We start from the raw sequence: 16,390 nt of genomic DNA, 5'->3' as shown, positions 1-16,390 counted from the left end.
ATTCCTGTTCCCATTGTAAGTAACCACTCTACAGCAAAATATTGTGGATGCTCCATCCCTGGAAGTGTTCCAGGCAAGGTTGGACAGGACTTGGAGCCACCTGGGATAATGGAAATTGTCCCAGCCCATGACAGGGTGTGGGACTGGATGAGCTTCAAGGTGCCTTCCCACCCAAACCATTCTGGGATTCTATGATTTTTTAAAATTCTCTTAAATCTTTAATTGTTTTTCATATTTTTAATTCAGTTTGGACACTAAACCCCGGCCAGTTTGGCCTCTTCCCTGTTGGCATAAGGTGGCTCCACATGTGTCTGGACTTTGGGAGGATTCCTCCTACTAATTTACATTTTCATATAAACCCTTCATTTCCCTATCATTTTTCTAAACCATAATGAAGTGCCCAACCTTATTTTCCTCTGCCTTGTCACTGATATTCTTATTTTGGTGCCCAATAATTTTCAGGCAGGAGGTGGTTCAAGGATGAGTCAAAATGACTAACGGGCTGCAAATCCTTCTCATGCTAATGCAGGGTGTTCTCATCCCAGAGTGCATCCATCCTCCTGCTCCCAGCCTGGGATGCAGAGCCTCCTTCCTGGGAATGGAAATAGTTGGGCACTGGAAGGTTTTGTGTGGCTGAAGCAATGCTGAGGGGAATCTTCTTTCTTTCGTGGTTACATTTTGGCATCCTCAGGCATTTCTAAAAAGCTCATTCTTAGCATCATGGAATATCCTGAGCTGGAAGGGACCCACAGGGATCATCCAGTCCAAGTCCTGGCCCTGCACAGACTCCCCAGCAATCCCACCCTGTGCCTGAGTGTGTTCCAAACGCTCCTTGAGCTCTGGCAGGAATTTTCCCAAGTGCCAGAGCTGCTGTTTGCTGACTTCCCTGGCAATTGATGTGCTTCCAGCTTTGTTCTGGGTCACAGGAGATCCTCGTGGAGAACTGGGAGTTCCTAAAATGTGCTGACACTGGACATGGGAGATGGTGTTTGGGGTGTGTCAGAGGACATGCAGGAATTGTCCAGACCCCATTCCCTGACTCCCTGACCTCTCCCTGGCCTCAGCAGTGAATTTCAATCCCTCCATGGGGAATTTGCCCAGAGAAGTTGTGGCTGCCCCATCCCTGGAAGTGTCCAAGGCCAGGTTGGATGGGGCTTGGAGAAACCTGGGCTAGTGGAAGGTGTCCCTGCCCTGACAGGGTGGTGGGACTGGATGATCTTCAAGGTCCCTTCCCATCCAAATCCACAATTCTGTGATTTCTGTGAGTTCTTAATGCCCTAAGGACTGTCAGCAACCACAGACCTGCACACCATGATATTCCAGGTTCCCTGATCTGCTGGGAATATGGAGTGATGATTCCTACTCCTCCAGGATGAAATGTTTAGGAAAAATGTGTGTGGAGACATGGAATGATGATCTCCTGGCACATTTGCATGGAATCAGCATTTGAGGAACTTCCCATGCCATCACTAAGAGGAAGAAGCATCATGCACAAGAGATGTGCACATTCCCTTTATTGGTCACACAGATTAAATTGAGGCCTTTAGAAAACAAACAGAATTAACCTGCAAATAAAATTACAGCTCAGCCCATTCCTGTTTGCCAAGAGGCCGTGTGAGATCACAGGGCAGTGGCTCCTGCAGGCTCTGAGATCACAAGAATCAATTGCTTGTTGCCAGGTATGCAATGATTTCCTACCCCCCTGTTGTCCAGAAGAATTTTCCCAAAATCACCAAAGTGAGGCTGGATTTACAGCAGAGACCATGCTCCTGAATGTCTCATATTTGGAATAAGTGAAACCAAGGGGATGCAGTTCCCCTGAATGGCTTTTCCTGAGGTGGGATCACACACACCATTGAGTTCAGTGTTAATCAGCAGGGAATTTTCTCCAGCCTTTGTTTTCCTTTTCCTACCCTTTTCCTGATTCTACCCAGTGACTGCAACATTTCCAGGGAAGCTGGAACTTCTTTGGACAGACTGGGCAGGGCAGTGGCTCCCAATTTCCAGCTATGTTTGCTAAGCTCAGCACAGAGATGCACTTGGGGATCCCCATTCCCCCATTCCAGGCTGCTGAGCTATTCCTGGCACATGGATTCATCAGCAGAGCTGTATCATGGATGAGTAAGGAACAGTTGGCTTATCCACACAGGAGAGGGAGACAGGCACTGTGCTGGCCCCAGAACAGCCTCTGGATCCAGTGCCCTGTCTGGGACGGTTTGTAAAGCAGGAAAGACACAGGGCATGGGAAAATCAGCCAGGCTGTATCTTCAGAACAGTGTGTTGGGTCCCCAACAGCATCCCTGAACACCCCAAAAAGTCCTGCTCCTCCTCTGAGAGGCACAACCTTTCCCAAGCCAGGCTTTCTCTCTGAGCTGTGTCCCAGAGCTGGGAGAAATGGGAAGCTGAGGGGCCCGTGGGAGTTTTAGGGACAGGAAGAGCTATTTTCTTATGCTCTCTGCTATATATAGAGCCTGGCAAGCCCACAGGGCTGGAACAAGTTGCTTTTGTTTCTAAAACATCGTTTGGAAAGGCCATTTTAGGCAAGTGCTGCTGTCTGGTGCCAGCTACACTAAGCAGGTGCTGTGGTCCAAGCTTTGTCCTGGCAGGAATGTGAGGAAAACTGGTGTAACCCAGGCACGTGCTCCCAGAGCTGCTGTGACTTCCCTGGGAGCCTCAGAGCTTCTTCCTACTAAGGAGCTTTTGCCTCCTGGGGGGGAGCCTGTAAATCTAATTACACACTGGGTGTTGGAGCAGCCAGCACAGACCTCAGGTGTCCCAGCTCCATTTCACATCCTGTCTCCTGGTGCAGATGAACTGCAGGACTTGTCCGGGGTTCAGCTGAACCCAGCCTGATCCCAGACAGCACTTGGTGCACTTTGCCACGGATAATTAGTTTGATATTTGAAAGCTCTTCCTCCAGGCAGGTTGTGGAGGGAGAGGAGCCATCTGGAAAACGGCAGAGAAATGGAAATGAGACTCTGAGAGCCAGAGCTGGAGCAGGGTCGAGCAGCCTGTGTGTGTATCCCTGTGTTGTTCCCATCCTTTTGCTGTGATTCCTAAGCTGCTGTTGTCACATATTCCAGGCGAGCTGGTGCTCATAAGCGTGGCCCTGGGGGTGTGGCCAGCTGCTTCTTCTCCTGCAGGATGCTCCCAAAAAGCCGAGCTGCTGCCATGGCACAGCCCCAGTGGATGGTGATCCCAAACCCGCCGTGGCCATAGTTGTGAATCACCTGGGGGAGAAGCACAGAATCCCAGCATGGGTTGGGGGGGAATCTCTCCATGGGGCAGGGACATCTCCCACTAGCCCAGGGTGCTCCAAGCCTTGTCCAGCCCATCCCTGAGCATTCCCGGGGATGGGGCAGCCACATCAATGATTTGTTTCAGTATCTCTGACATTCATCCCTGGGTTCAAAGATTCCCTCGCTGTTGGTGGGGAGAGATGGAGAGAGGGATGATCAGGGAAACAAGCCTTGTTATTCACTGCCCCAGGCACGGTGACTGGGGCACAATTAACACAGTCATTAATCACACTCAGCCCCAGGTACCTCTCCCTGGAGATTCCCGAGGCGGATGCTCTCCCTCTCCAGGCGCACCGAGGGCCGTGCTGGTCTCAGGCCGCTCCACTCCTCGACGATTTTTGCCTTCTGTGAGCAAAAGCACATCAGCACTGCACAGCATTCCTTGGAATCCCACCAGCCAAACCTCACAGCACCAGGTGAGATGAGCTGGGACAGAGGGGTTCCCCATCCTGCAGCAGCTCCAAGTACAACAATTTGGGATGGCAATGCCAGCCTGGAGCTGAGGCAAATCCCTATGGCAAAGCCCCAGATCACCTTTCCTGCTAATCCAGGGAATAACAGCAGCACTGGGAGTGGACACAACCCTGTCTCACCCCACACAACCCTTCTCTAAAGGTGTAGGGACACCATAACCAAAGGGCTGCCACCTCCCAAAGCCCTCGTTCTAATTTTTACCAGCCACATAAATAATTATTATCCCTACAAACCTTGTCTTAATGCCAGCCCTGCCTGTCCCTCAGCCAGGTCGAAGAGCCCCGGGTATCCATGAAAACCCAACTCATGGAAACACTGAGGTCCTGTGGTTTGTCCCCGTGCCCATTCCTGCATCCTGACCCCCCCAGCTCCCTGTGCCCCACGCTGGCAGTCGGGTCACCCACCTGGAGAGCCGGGAGCAGGCGGCAGCAGCTGTCCCAGATGGATTTGTGATCCTTGGCACTGTTCTCCTCACTCCAGTTTCCATGCTGGTAAATCCCTCCCAGGACCGTGAACTCGCTCCTGCACCGGGAGCCAAAAGAGACACACGGTGGTGGCTTGTCCCCAACTGTCCCCTGTGGGGCCACCACATGGAGGGACACTGTGTGAGTGTGGTGTTGGATCCTGCTACAACCTGAGCCTGTAAAATATTCCTGTGGGAGAAACTCAAACTCCCACACGGAGCAGGCAGAGAGCGGTGCCTGCACGTCTGCTCGTGAGCAAGTCACTCTTTAAATCCTGTCAGCCCTTCCTTGTCTGGGCAAAGCAGACAGATAATTCCATCCTTATCAAACAGGTCTGCTCCTGCCTGGCTCAGGAAGAGCTAGAAGGAACAGGATGGCTCTGGAAGGGAACACAGAGAACAGATTGGTGCTGCTGCTGCACCAAACTCCTGTGGATTAACAGAGGACAAGAGGCAGGTTAAGGCTCAGGGGGGGCCTGGAGGGGTCTGTACTGGCTGGATCCTTCCAAAACTTTGCTTGATCACTGGGAAGCAGAAAAACAGAAGGAGGGACCCTCCAGGGCTGAGCTCTCCAGCAGGGAAGGGGTGCCCTCCACATGAGCACTGGATCCAGCTCTTCCTTTGGGATCAGCCTGGTGCTCAGCTCTGACAGCTCGAGCTAAAACAAGCACAGGCAGAGGAATTCATCTGTGGCTGGGACTGTGATCAGGAATCACTCAGAAAACGCTGCATGGGGGCTGTGAGCCTGCAAAGCTCCTGTTTACATCCTGGCTTACTGCCTAAGCCTGAAATATTAGGACAATAGGAAGTGCCAGAGATGCAGCATTCAAATTGCAGCTTAAAGACCCCTCTCCCTTGCCAGGGCAGGGTCACTGCAGCCCCTTGGGAGGAAGCAGAGCTGGGATGAACAGCAGATGGATTTATTTATCCCATAGTGTAGCTCCCTGGGCAGGGCCAGGACTTGGACTAGATCCTTGTGGTCCCTTCCAGCTCAGGATATTCCATGATTCTATGATAAACCCAGTGAGATGCCCCCAGGCTCAGCAGCAGCTCAGGGGACAGTGAGAGCAAGGCTGAGCTTTCCCAGGGAGGTTTTGGTGAAGTAAAAGAATTCCTGTCCTGTTTTTATAGGAGCATGGATCAGCAGTGCCTTTCCCCACCCTGAGCTGCTGCACTACAGTTTAGTTGATAATAAAGATGACTATAAATGTGAAAACAAAAGATCTCCCCTAAAATATCCATTCCACTGTCAGTGGTTGGCTGTTCTGGGGGCTTGGCCAGGATTGAGTTTGCTTTGGTGGGATTTGGTCCTTGGAAAAGGACAGGACATGGAAGCACCGCGGTGCAGGGAGCTCTCTGTGCCGACTGGGAGCTCCCTCGCTTTGCTGCCCACGTCCTTCTGCTCTCCTCCCACACAGCCAAGAAAAGCACCAGGGATGAGCCAGACCTGGCAGACACCAGCAGGAGCCATGTCCCAGATGAGGCTTTGGGGACACTGACAGAGGAATGTCACCAGTGCCAACAGCCCTGCCTCAGCCATCGTCACCTACCCCGGGATGACGTAGGGAGAGCTGTAGATCCCAGATTTCAAGTCGTGAGTGATGATGAAATGCTTCACCCATGGGGCCAGGACCTGGGAGGTGAAAAGGAGGAAGTCAGAGCTGGAGAGTGGCTGCCAGGCTTAGGGCACAGCAGGAGGGACACGAGGGTCCAGATATGAGACCCTCCCTTAGCTCTGTGTTCCCTGTGCTGGGAAGATGGGAAGATGGGAGTGCAGGTAGGGACGAGCTTCCTACTCGCCTGTGTTTCTCAAAATAATCCCATCTTCTCCCAAAGATTTTATGTCTTTTTGTTATCAGCATTGTGCCTCTGACCTCCCCCAGCTCCCACCCTAAGGAGAAACAGTTTGGAGACTGAGGGCATTCCCAGAGCTGAAGCAGGAATGGGATCCTGGTTGGTTTCACGTGAGCAATGTTTGCTGGGAATCAGCACCTGATCCCAATGTGAACCCAGCCACACGCCCATCGTTTTCCCCAGAGGGCACAGACTCTCCTCGTGGTATCAGAAGGGTTTTTGGGAAGTCCCCAGGCCTGCCCCAGCTCACCTTGATGATCTGGCCCCGGCCAGGCTGCAGCTCCGGGTCGGGCTGCAGGTGCCCCGCACGAATCCCGCTGCAGTTTAGCACCACATCCACACCCTGGGAAAAGAGCTGAGGAGAGAGGGACAGGCTGGGAGCAGCACACAAAGGCACAACATTCCTGCTTCCAAATGAGCCAAGTGTTCTCTTTCCAACAGTCAGGAAATGGATAAACCATACGGGCCAGATCCAGGGTGCATCTTCCCCAGCCAGCTCCTGCTGACACCCCATGTGTGCCACCAAGCCATTCCAGGGAAAGCTGCCAATCCATGCTGCATAAATGCTCTGTCCTGTCCTCTGTCAACCATCCCTCAATACCCAAGACCCTATTTCTTTCTTGGCAGAATTTATTTCCTGGATCTTGGCATAGTCTTGCTGCTGTTCCCTGGCCCAACCCTCATGCCAAGGAATATCCTGGAGCAGCATCTCCCTGCTGGATGCTGCTTCTCCACTCTGGGATGGGGCTGTGCCCTCTGCCCTGACTCCACATCCCCACTCACCTCCTGGAAAGACTCAACCTTCTTATGGAAAAACTTCACTCCCCTCTGCGTCAGCCTGGGAAGCACAAGTTCATTTGTTACTGACAAATTAAAAGCAAATGTTCAATGCCAGGACACCTGCTCAGCATTAGAAATTACAGGAATAAAATCAAGCCCCAGATTCTTCCAAAGACAAAAGTGCTTGGATGCAGCTCCAAGCATCCCATTACTTTCATTTTTGTCATGCAAAAAATACACTCCTGGGCTCACTGTTAAAGTGACACCCCACTGGGGCAATGAACAAGAATTCCAGACCCTCTTCCCTGCTTCCTAGGGATGCATCTCTGCCTACCCTATCCTGATGTGCAGGATGAAAACCCACACCTTCAGCCAGAGGAAACAGGAGCAGCTGTACTCACCTGTTGGTGAGCCAGGGCAGGTATCTCCTGCCCTCCAGCATCAGCGCCGTGTTGAACCAGCCATAGCTGAAACAGGAGGAGAGGAAGCTGTGAGAACCTACAGGAGCATCCTGCCCCAACATTCCTGACAGCCACTTCCCAATTTCCCCTGGGACCCTCCTCACATGAGTGCATGATTTTTTTCTCCCTTTTTACTTTTTTCTTCCCCCATTTTGACACTGGTGAGGTAAGACAGGAGCTGGAATGGTTTCTGTGCTGGGTTGCTGCTTTTTTGGCCATTTGAGTTTCCTACTTATTTTAAGGGAAGCAGTTTTAAAGAAGTGAGGATGTTTCTATGCCTGCAGTTCCTTGTCCCACTGCCCCATTCTAGGGCTGTATTTGGAGGTATCCAGGACTGTCCTACCTGAGTGTCCAAAAAACAGACTGAAAAATACCTGTAACCAGGGAAGAGTTCGAGTTCTTTTGGTGTCAAGTTCCTGAACCCCAGGACAATGTTCTTCCAGGATGGGTCCTACAGCAGAAAAAGAGTTCAGAGATCATTAATGAACTGGGATCACCATGGGATGGAAGCTGTGGGGGGATCATGGGACACAGCCCATCCCAGAGGGACACAGGACAGCTGGACAGGCTCTGTCACTCCCACTCTCCTAGGGCTCACACCAATATTGCCTCAGGAGCACAGAAAACACCACGTCCCAGGCACTGCCACAAGGCAAACTTGGGAATATTGGGAAGCATTGGGTGGGAAGAAGCACAGCCCTGCCCACTGCAGGAGCTGCTGAGCTGGAGCCCTTCCCAGCCCTGGCTGTGACCTGCTCCTTACCGGCACGGGCTCCGTGAACAGGTTGTAACCAGAAAGGAGGAAAAGTCCCATTTCCTTGGCTGCTGGAGAGTGCAGCTGCCCGAGGAGGTAATCAAATGTCTCTTTATTCCAGAGCCTGTGATGAGAATGGGACAGTGGTGGCTCTGCCAGCCCCATCGAGCTGTGCCAGGGCAGCTCATGGCACACAGGGAGAGGGACATGGCACCATCCTCCTCCTCCTCCTCCTGCCTTACGTCTCCTGCAGGTTGCCATGGTCACTCAGGTAGGGCTGCCACAGCCCAGCTGCCCCATCGCTGGTGGTGTGGGGGGTGAACTGGTCAGCGTAGACCTCCAGCTCCAGGGAAGGCACCAGGCCATGGAACTGCTCATGGATGCACAGGGCGCTGGAGAGCCCGATCACCCCGGCCCCGATGATGGCCACACGCATGGCTCCGGCTCCTGCAAGGGATGAAGGCTCTAAGGGCAGTGCTGGGGCTGCTGGACAAGCTGGGAACAGCACAGGGGAAAATCAGATCCTGCAGAGCCTCAGCTCCACTGCTGGAGCAGCAGGGAAGGGCTGAGGTCCTCATGGTGCATCTGTGTGTTTTCCTTGTAAAGCTTCTCAAGCTCTGACCAGGTGCTGGAATCATGGATGAGGGGTTGTGGTTCCTCACAGTGGCTGGAGAATGTCTCCACCCCTGGCTGTGCCAGCAGGAAAACTGCAGCTCAGCTGCCACTCCTCACCTGGCACAAGGAGCTCCAGGTGTGTCCTGCCCTGGGACAGGGTGGCACAGCCTCTGTGTCCCACTAGCATGGGCTGAGCAGCCAGGAAGGTGCTGGAGCACCCACCACAGCTCCATCTCCTGAGGGACACTGTGAACCCTCCGTTCCCAGTGACCCAGCCCTGCTCTGAGCAGCTCACAATCCTTCCCAGCCACTGGAGGCAAGAAATGGGCACAGATAAAAAAGATGGGAAGCAGCAAGCGTTTTCCAGGGAGCAATGCCAGGTGTGATGAGTGCAAGGCTGGATCCTCACACCATTGTCACCCTCGGGGCTGCACATGAGAGTGGCTGTGCCACCACCCCAAACCCTTCTGGGAACAGCTGAGAGAATGGCTGTGAGTAAATTTTGCCTGCAAAAAGGGTCTGCAGCCCTTCTCCATCCTCTGGTTCCCAGCGCCTTCCTACCTTGGAAAAGCCCTGTGGTCACTGCCTGTGCAGGGAGGGGACGAAGACCAGTTTGGGGAAGGGCTGGGGGTGTAGATCCTTGGCTGGTCCTGGAAGCAGGAATAAATTCCAGCTCACAGGTTTTTTTGGACAAGGTGAAGTCCAGCATCTCTGCTGCGACAACAGCGGGACTGACATTTGCTGGGATGGAGGGATGAGTCATTGGAATGGCACAGCAGGAGCTGCTTCCCATCTGCTGTGGTTTTATAACCCTCGGGAACCAGGGTCAGCTCCTCCACCAGGGACAGGGATTCACCCCAGCTGCCCCTGCAGCACCAGCTGAGGAGGATCTGCCAAAAAATAAAGGGAATACCCATTTTCCATCAGTTTACCTGCAGAGTGTGGGGTCCCCGGAGCAGTCACTGCCGTGTCCAAAGGCTTCAGAGTCAGAGTTGTTGTTACAGCCCAGCAGGGCAAGGTCTGAGGGTCCAGAGCAGCAGGGCCAAAGTCTGCTCTGGCTCTGGGGAGGTGGAGCTCCCACGTGATGCCACTGGCAGAGGGCCCTGGAGTCATGGAAAACAGGGTCACCACCATCAATGGCAAAACGCCATCCCTGCCACTTGTCTCCATGGTGACCACTGGTGGACCAGGACACAGGGATGTGTTCAGTGGGCATGGGCTTGGAGGTCTTTGCCAACGGCAATGATTCTGTGACTTCTCGGCGTCTGCATTTGCAGAATCACTTAGACTGGAAAAGACCTCTGAGGTCAACCTTTGACTAATCACCATCTTGTCAACTAGACCAGAGCACTAATGTCACATCCAGCTGCTTCTTGAACACGATATTCCTGTGGGATTTGGAAAAGTTGAGAGCTTCTGGCTCAGTTTTGAGTAGGGAGGCTGAGGGAATTGGGATTGTTCAGTGGGAAAAGAAAAGCCTTCAGAGAGACCTAATTGTGGCCTTCCAGTACCTGAAGGCAGCCTGATGGAAAAATGGAGAGTGACTATTTACAACCTGGAGTGACGGGACAAGGGGGAATGGCTTCACATTGCCAGAGAGCAGGCTTAGATTGGATATTGGAAAGAAATTCCTCCCTGTGAGGCTGGGAAGGCCCTGGAACAGAGCGTCCAGAGAAGCTGTGCTGTCCTTGGATCCCTGGAATTGTCCAAGGTTGGGTCGGTCGGGGTTTGGAGCACCCTGGGCTAGAGGTGAAAGATGTCCCTGCCATGGAATGGGATATTGGGGTGACACGGGGCGGGATTTGGGGGCGGGGTGAGCCGAGAAGCCACGCCCATAGCGACAAACCACGCCCACCAGCGCAAGCCCCGCCCGTTAGCCGAGTCCCGCCCCTTTCACCCCCCGCCCTTTCCCTCGCAGGCCCCGCCCACGGCCCCGCCCCTTCCCGGCGTGAGCGGGAGGCGGCGGCGGCCCCGCAGCCGCAGCCATGGCGCTGGTCACCCTGCAGCGCTCGCCGACCCCCAGCGCCGCCTCCTCGGCCAGCACGAGCGAGGTGAGCGCTGACGGGAGGGGCAGGGACGGAGAGGGAAGGGGAGACTGAGCCCCGGGGGTGGTGGATGGGGAGAGGGGAGGGGCGGGGTGAGGCTCCGCTCAGGGACAGGCCCCTACAGCCCCTCCAGCACCCCGTAAGCCAAAGCTTCTGCTTCCATCACCCTCACAAAACAAGATCCCTCATGGTCCCGGCGTCACTGCTCTGACCTTTCATAGCTTTTCGCCTCGCGGCCCCTTGGCCCTCCACAGCCACTTGTCCCCTGTCTCCATCCCCTCGCAGTCCCCATGGCCTGACTTCCGACACCCCCCCTGGCACCAGCTCAGCCCCTCACAGTCTCCCCAGCCCCGGTTTCATGTCCTTCACTGGCGCTGGTCCCTCATGGCTCTCAGCCCTACAGCCCCCATAGCCACTGACCCCCAGCCTTCCTCCCGTTACAGCGCCCATGGCCCTGAGCCTCACAACCCCCACACTCCCCAGCCCAGCTCAGCCCTTCACAGCCATCCCAGTCCCTTCTTCTCGTAGCCTCCAGTGCTGCCCAGCCCTTTGATGCTGCCAGGCTGAGCCAGGCCTGGGTCTGTCCTGCCATCCCCCCGTTCCCCCCTGGCTGTCCCCCATTCCAACCCTCAGCTGGAAGGGACCTTGAGCTCCCTAAACTCCAGGCTGCTTCACCTCTCTCTTGCCAGGTAAATCTCTGGACAGAGTGCTGAGCCTGTCTTCATGGAGCAGCTGTGCTTGCCCTAGACCTTGTCCCTGCTTGGCATCCCAGAGCTGCCACCACCTCCTGGCCCAGGGATGCTGTGCTTTGCCCTGTGTTATCCCTCTGTCCCTGCCATGGCACCGCCTTTCCCCACATCTGCTGCAGCTCCTGCCGCTCAGGGAGCCCTTCCCCAAGGTGACCATTGTCATTTCTCCAGGAGCAGCTCCCATCCTGCCCCACCCCATATCTGTGCCACTCACTGTGGCACAGCCTCCACCGTGCTGCTGCCCTCTCCTTCCCCCAGCTCTGCTGCTCCAGGACCTGTCCCTGCACTTCCCCTGCCCCATGGTGCCATCCCTGTCCTGCTGTCTGAGTGTCCCAGATCTGCTCTACACCCCCTCCACTCCTGTGCCCCAAAAATGCCCTCTCCTGCTTCTGCCTGGCCTTGGGCTTCTGCTTCCTCTCCCCTCCACCTCCCACGTGCCATCCAAACACAGCTGCACCTCCAGTTTCTCTTTCTTCTTGCCTTTTTCCCTCCCAACCCATCTCTTTTATGACCCTCAAAGACAGGCCTGCTGTTTCTCTGCACATCCTCCCCGTGCATCCCTCTCCCCCCCACGCTTCTTTCCTTTGATGTTCACTGCCCTTGGCTTCGCTCTGTCCCCACTCCTGCCAGGTAAACAATCCTATTTGTCACCTGTCAGGTCCCTGTGACTCCCCCGATTATCTGGTCTGAGGGGGGAGCAGGAGGGGGGAGCCACAAAGCTCCCAGGTTCTCCCTGGTCCCAGGAGGGTCCCTGGCTGCAGGGACCCAGTTTGGGCCACTCTGTGCCAATTGAGGAGCTTGGAGATGTGAGTTGTGCTTTTCAAAGGAATTTTCAGAAGGAATTTTGTGGGATCTGGTTTAGACAGAGTCTTAAACAAGACCTAGTGGGCACCCAATCTAGAGAGATGAAAATGAGCTGTAACCCTGGAGCAGGCAGTGGAATTAGACTGGATTTAACTGGTGCAGGTGGGAGAGGAATCAAAGCAGGCCTTGCCATGTACATCTGTTTTAGGCATTGCTTTGTGTCAGAGCTGCTGCTAGTGATGGTATTTTCTGTGGGGTGACCATACAATTCTCCTTTTTCCTCCCAAATTTGCTGCCAGGTGTTGTCCATGGCAGGGCACTTCTGCCACCAGCACCCACAGCTCAGGTGGCTCAGGAAGACTGAGTCCTGTTAGAATGATCTCTCCTGGCATGAAATACCATAAAATTATGATTTCCAGATTCAGCCTATTGTTTTTGCAAAGTTAATTTGATTTGATGTGATTTGAAGGAAAATCACATCAAAAAGTGCCAGCCTGCTCCTGTTCTTTTAGAACCTTTCTTGCACAGAAAATCAGAGTTCATTGGGGCTTTTAGCTGAATAATTACTGGAAGATGTTTTAATGAGAAATGATGGCTACTCATCCTTGTTAATTGTGACTGTGCTACTGTGGCCTCTCCTAACTCAGGAGCCCAAAGGAATTTATAAAATGGATGCTGCTATCTTGACATGGTGGGCCATAAATCCTTAGGAGAGAGTGGTTCACACTCCCTTGCAAACTTGCACTGCTTGTGCATCTCCCTTCCACACAGCTCCCACTCCCTGTGGTCCTTCAGAGTGGCCACGCTCAGTCCCCAGGGAGGGATGTGACAGTGGGGTCTGGCCATGGTGGGATGGGCAGTATCACCACAGAGTGTGGTGCACCCCAAACCCTGCCAGCTCCTAGGGGTGCTCTGAGCAGGACAGAACAGGAGGGCTCGGTGTGGCAGCCTTGCTTTGCTTTTCTTGCAGTTTTTAATAGAAAATACAGAGAAAGTCAGCTTTAGGAACAGCTCAGCTCCTGCAGGAGAGGAGCCCACAGCAGCTCTGGGCCCAGCCCCGCTGCTGAGCCCCAGCTGACGACATCCAAGAGTCATCATCCTCACAGTCACGTTTGTTTAAAAAGGAAAAAAGTTTTTCTGCCCTTTGTTGCTACGTGACAGCCCCAAACAAACAGGAGGGTGACCCTGCAAAGGTCCCAAACCTGCCCAACCTTCCCAGGGCTGGGGGATCTGCAGTGTCCCAGCAGGGGCACTGGGACTTGGGGTGCTCTGGGGCCCTGCCTGCAACCCAGCCCTGCACTGTAAACAGACTAAAAATAGCCGTGGTATGCTCCTCACCCTCTGCTGGGTCAGTCGGGACAGCTTTGTGCATCTCCCTTCCTCCACATGGCCACAGTTCCAATATCCGGCCTCTGCTGTTGCATTTGCAGGATTTTTTTTTCCCCCTGGCTTTACTTGGTTCTCACAGATTGTCAGCAGAGGAGCTCCTGTGCCCTCCAGCCTCCCAACTCCTACCTTGAGAGGATGGGGAGCAATCCAGGTCCCCTCACCCCTCCAAAGCTCCAGTCTTGAACTGAAATGCTACAATTTGCTTATTTTTAACTCGTACAAAACCACCTGGAAACAAGTAACTCTTAGGGGGACCCTTCTTTGATGTGGGTTCTGAGCAATGCTGTAGGAAATTCCAGCAGGATGTTCCCCAAGTGTCAGCACTGCTGGAGCCTGATTCCTTCAAGGCTTGTGTCCCTCCAGCTTTGTCAGGATTGGGTGTGCTGTGAATGTGAAGGATTTCCTGTAAGGTCCCTGCTTTGTTTTTTGGGCCCAAATCTTCCCCCCAGCACAGCCCTGCCCTCCAAGGGGATGCTCCCAACCCTTTCTCCTCTGTACTCGTGTAGGACCAAAACAGAACTATCTTAGAGCCTGTTTTGGGGGTTTATTTGTCAGCTCTGGATGCAATTAGCCCAAACTCTGCTTTTCTTTAATAAGGAATTTTGTCTAGAAGTTACTAGGGAAGTGAAGGAGATGCTTGAAAGCACGACTCTGTGAAAATGCTTGGTTTTGGAAACAGGCTGAGGTCACATTTCTCTTTTGAGAAGAGTAAATAATGTCACCTGAGCAGCCAGATTTGCTTCTGGGGGACTTTCCTCCAGTGCAAAAATGCTCATTTTAATCCACGCCTGCCACCAAAGCAGCGTGTCCCCAGGCAGGCAGAGGACATGCCTTGTCCTAGCCTGGGGACACGTGTGCCAGTACCCGGGTGGAGGTGGCCTCCTTGTCCTGCCGGTGTGAGCCCTGGAGCTGGGACAGTCCCGGGGAACGCTTTTGGCTGTGTCCTTGTGCTTGGGACACCCCGAATCCCGGTTTTTTGTGCCCAGCCGCTGCCCTCACGTGTGTGCGCAGTGGGAGCGAGGTGTGCGCTCCGGTGACGTCGGGGTTGGCGCTCTTCAAGGCGCTCTGCGCTCCAGGACCAGCTTGCAGGATTAGGATCTAATAGCTTTAAAATCCCCGTGAGCCCCTTTGTCACCCGGCGTCGGGTGCTGGTGGCACACAGGACTAGGGAGTCTCTTTTATCCTTAGCCCCGGGAAGAAAAACCCCGCGGAAAAGAGCCCCTCACACCCTGATGGTGCAGGGATTTTATTTAAAGGTGTAACGTGGAAATGTGGAAACAACCAACGTGTAACTCTCTTGGATCTTTTTCTCCCCTCAGGCAGAGGTCGGCAGTGATGAAGAGCGTAGACTAAATGTGAGGTAAGCCGAGCTTTTGGGCTCTAAACAACGTTTCCACTGTTGTTAATTGTCTGCCAAGCACCCGAGTCCTGACCCCGAAGAGGTATCGGAGCCTGTGCCTTGCCTGGAGGCAAGGTCTGGAGAGAGCTGAACCTGGGGATGCTCTCCCTCATCAGCTTTGAGATGAGCATTTAGTGAGCTGAAAGAATAAAAAAGTTTGTGATCCTTTTTTTCCGTGGTGGGAAGACACTGGAAAACTACTGGTCAGCTCTGGTCACAGCACTTTAATGTTGTCACAGCATCCCTGTCTCTGCTGCTGCTCCCTGAGGCCGGGGCTCCACTTGGGAAGGGGGCACTGCTCCCAGGGTGGGGAGAGGAGAGCTCTGCTCATTCCTGGGCATTACCTACAAGGAATTTGCCTCCTTGAGGTGGTGCAGAGCCACTGTGTCCATGTGTGGGGAAGAAAGGGCTGAGCTGTCCTGCCACAGAAGAGAGAGGCTCCTCTTGCTGACATTGTGCAGATCCAAAGTGGTGACACAAGCTCATGTGCCGGGGCCCTGGCTAATGGGCTCTGAGTAATGCTGTGGATGCTCACTCTAAGCCTGGCTCTTGCAGGCAGCTCTTACCCTCTAACCTGTAAACCACAGCCCAGGGGAGGAGTGTAAAGGCACAGCAGTGGTTCAGCACTCAGTCTCTTCTCCTTGTCCCTCCTTCCTGCCTCCATTATCCTGGGTTCAGGAAAAGCAAAGCCACTCGTGCTGCTTCTGCTTGGACTGTGTTTGCCCTGCAAGTGAGGTCAGAGAGCAGAAAGCTCCTGTACAGAGAAGGAAATTGTTGGACTTTTTTCTTTCTGTGCTCTGGGGTGGTGTCTCCTGGCTGCAGCCTGGAATTCCATGGCTGTCCTGTCTGCACACACATGGGTTGCAGACAGAAGTTCTGTGTGTCTGCTCTCCTGTGTGTGGCCATTTCATGGCTGTCTGTAATGCCATTTGAGAGCTGACTTTGTGGGGGAATGGATTTCGTATTGATTAAATCAAAATTCAGGATTCCTTGTTCGGCTCCTTGTACAATGCAAGGCCCTAACAGGAACCTGCTGAAGCCATGAACAGCCACAGAACTCTAAATTCTTTTTCCATTTTCCTCATGTGGTACTAAACAGTAACATGTAACCAAGCAGAATGGCAGCCTCCTCTTTTGGATATACAGTTCTATGCTGAAATAGAAAATACAGCTTTATCTTCTTCAAATGTTCTCGCTGTACAAATAAATCCTGGTGAGATCCTTGGATCTGTGGCCACCTTTGGTCTGTCTGGCCTCTTTGCAAGCTGGGCATGTGCATCCACCACTGATCAGAGCCACCAGGA

General features: G+C 53.6%; 2 protein-coding genes across 3 annotated transcripts in view; one reads left to right on the top strand and one right to left on the bottom strand.

The window, feature by feature from the left end:
* Nucleotides 1-1,499: 1,499 nt before the first annotated feature.
* DAO (D-amino acid oxidase) lies at nt 1,500-9,765 on the bottom strand. Of its 2 annotated transcripts, none has more exons than XM_014875110.2 (11): nt 9,633-9,765; nt 8,328-8,580; nt 8,095-8,209; nt 7,706-7,782; nt 7,272-7,337; nt 6,874-6,928; nt 6,341-6,445; nt 5,787-5,869; nt 4,178-4,295; nt 3,546-3,644; nt 1,500-3,230 (listed from the first exon to the last, which is right to left on the bottom strand). In XM_014875110.2, the coding sequence occupies exons 2-11, from the start codon at nt 8,519-8,521 to the stop codon at nt 3,096-3,098; spliced, it is 1,047 nt and encodes a 348-aa protein (XP_014730596.1). In that variant the 5' UTR covers nt 8,522-8,580; nt 9,633-9,765; the 3' UTR covers nt 1,500-3,095. The 2 variants fall into 2 exon arrangements, with proteins under 2 accessions (XP_014730596.1, XP_014730595.1); XM_014875109.2 differs by having other exon boundaries at nt 8,328-8,532; nt 9,633-9,758.
* Nucleotides 9,766-10,634: 869 nt separating this feature from the next.
* SSH1 (slingshot protein phosphatase 1) overlaps nt 10,635-16,390 on the top strand; it is a 33,481-nt gene continuing 27,725 nt past the window's right edge. The window contains exons 1-2 of the mRNA XM_014875047.2: nt 10,635-10,751; nt 15,007-15,047. Coding sequence (XP_014730533.2) covers nt 10,686-10,751; nt 15,007-15,047 — 107 coding nt within the window. The 5' untranslated portion in view covers nt 10,635-10,685. The remainder of the gene's footprint in view (nt 10,752-15,006; nt 15,048-16,390) is intronic.

The sequence above is a fragment of the Sturnus vulgaris genome, chromosome 19, assembly GCF_052056855.1.
Source record: "Sturnus vulgaris isolate bStuVul1 chromosome 19, bStuVul1.hap1, whole genome shotgun sequence".
Classification (NCBI taxonomy): Eukaryota; Metazoa; Chordata; class Aves; order Passeriformes; family Sturnidae; genus Sturnus; species Sturnus vulgaris.
This window is presented reverse-complemented; position numbering and strand designations above follow the sequence as displayed.

What these genes read in the sequence shown, in the direction of transcription:
- DAO (XM_014875110.2), bottom strand. Translation starts at nt 8,521, where the DNA reads ATGCGTGTGGCCATCATCGGGGCCGGGGTGATCGGGCTCTCCAGCGCC. An exon ending in GAACTCTTCCCTGGTTACAG is followed by an intron (nt 7,338 to 7,705) that starts GTATTTTTCAGT and finishes CTCCTGTTTCAG; the next exon opens with CTATGGCTGGTTCAACACGG. An exon ending in GCCGGGGCCAGATCATCAAG is followed by an intron (nt 5,870 to 6,340) that starts GTGAGCTGGGGC and finishes TTCACCTCCCAG; the next exon opens with GTCCTGGCCCCATGGGTGAA.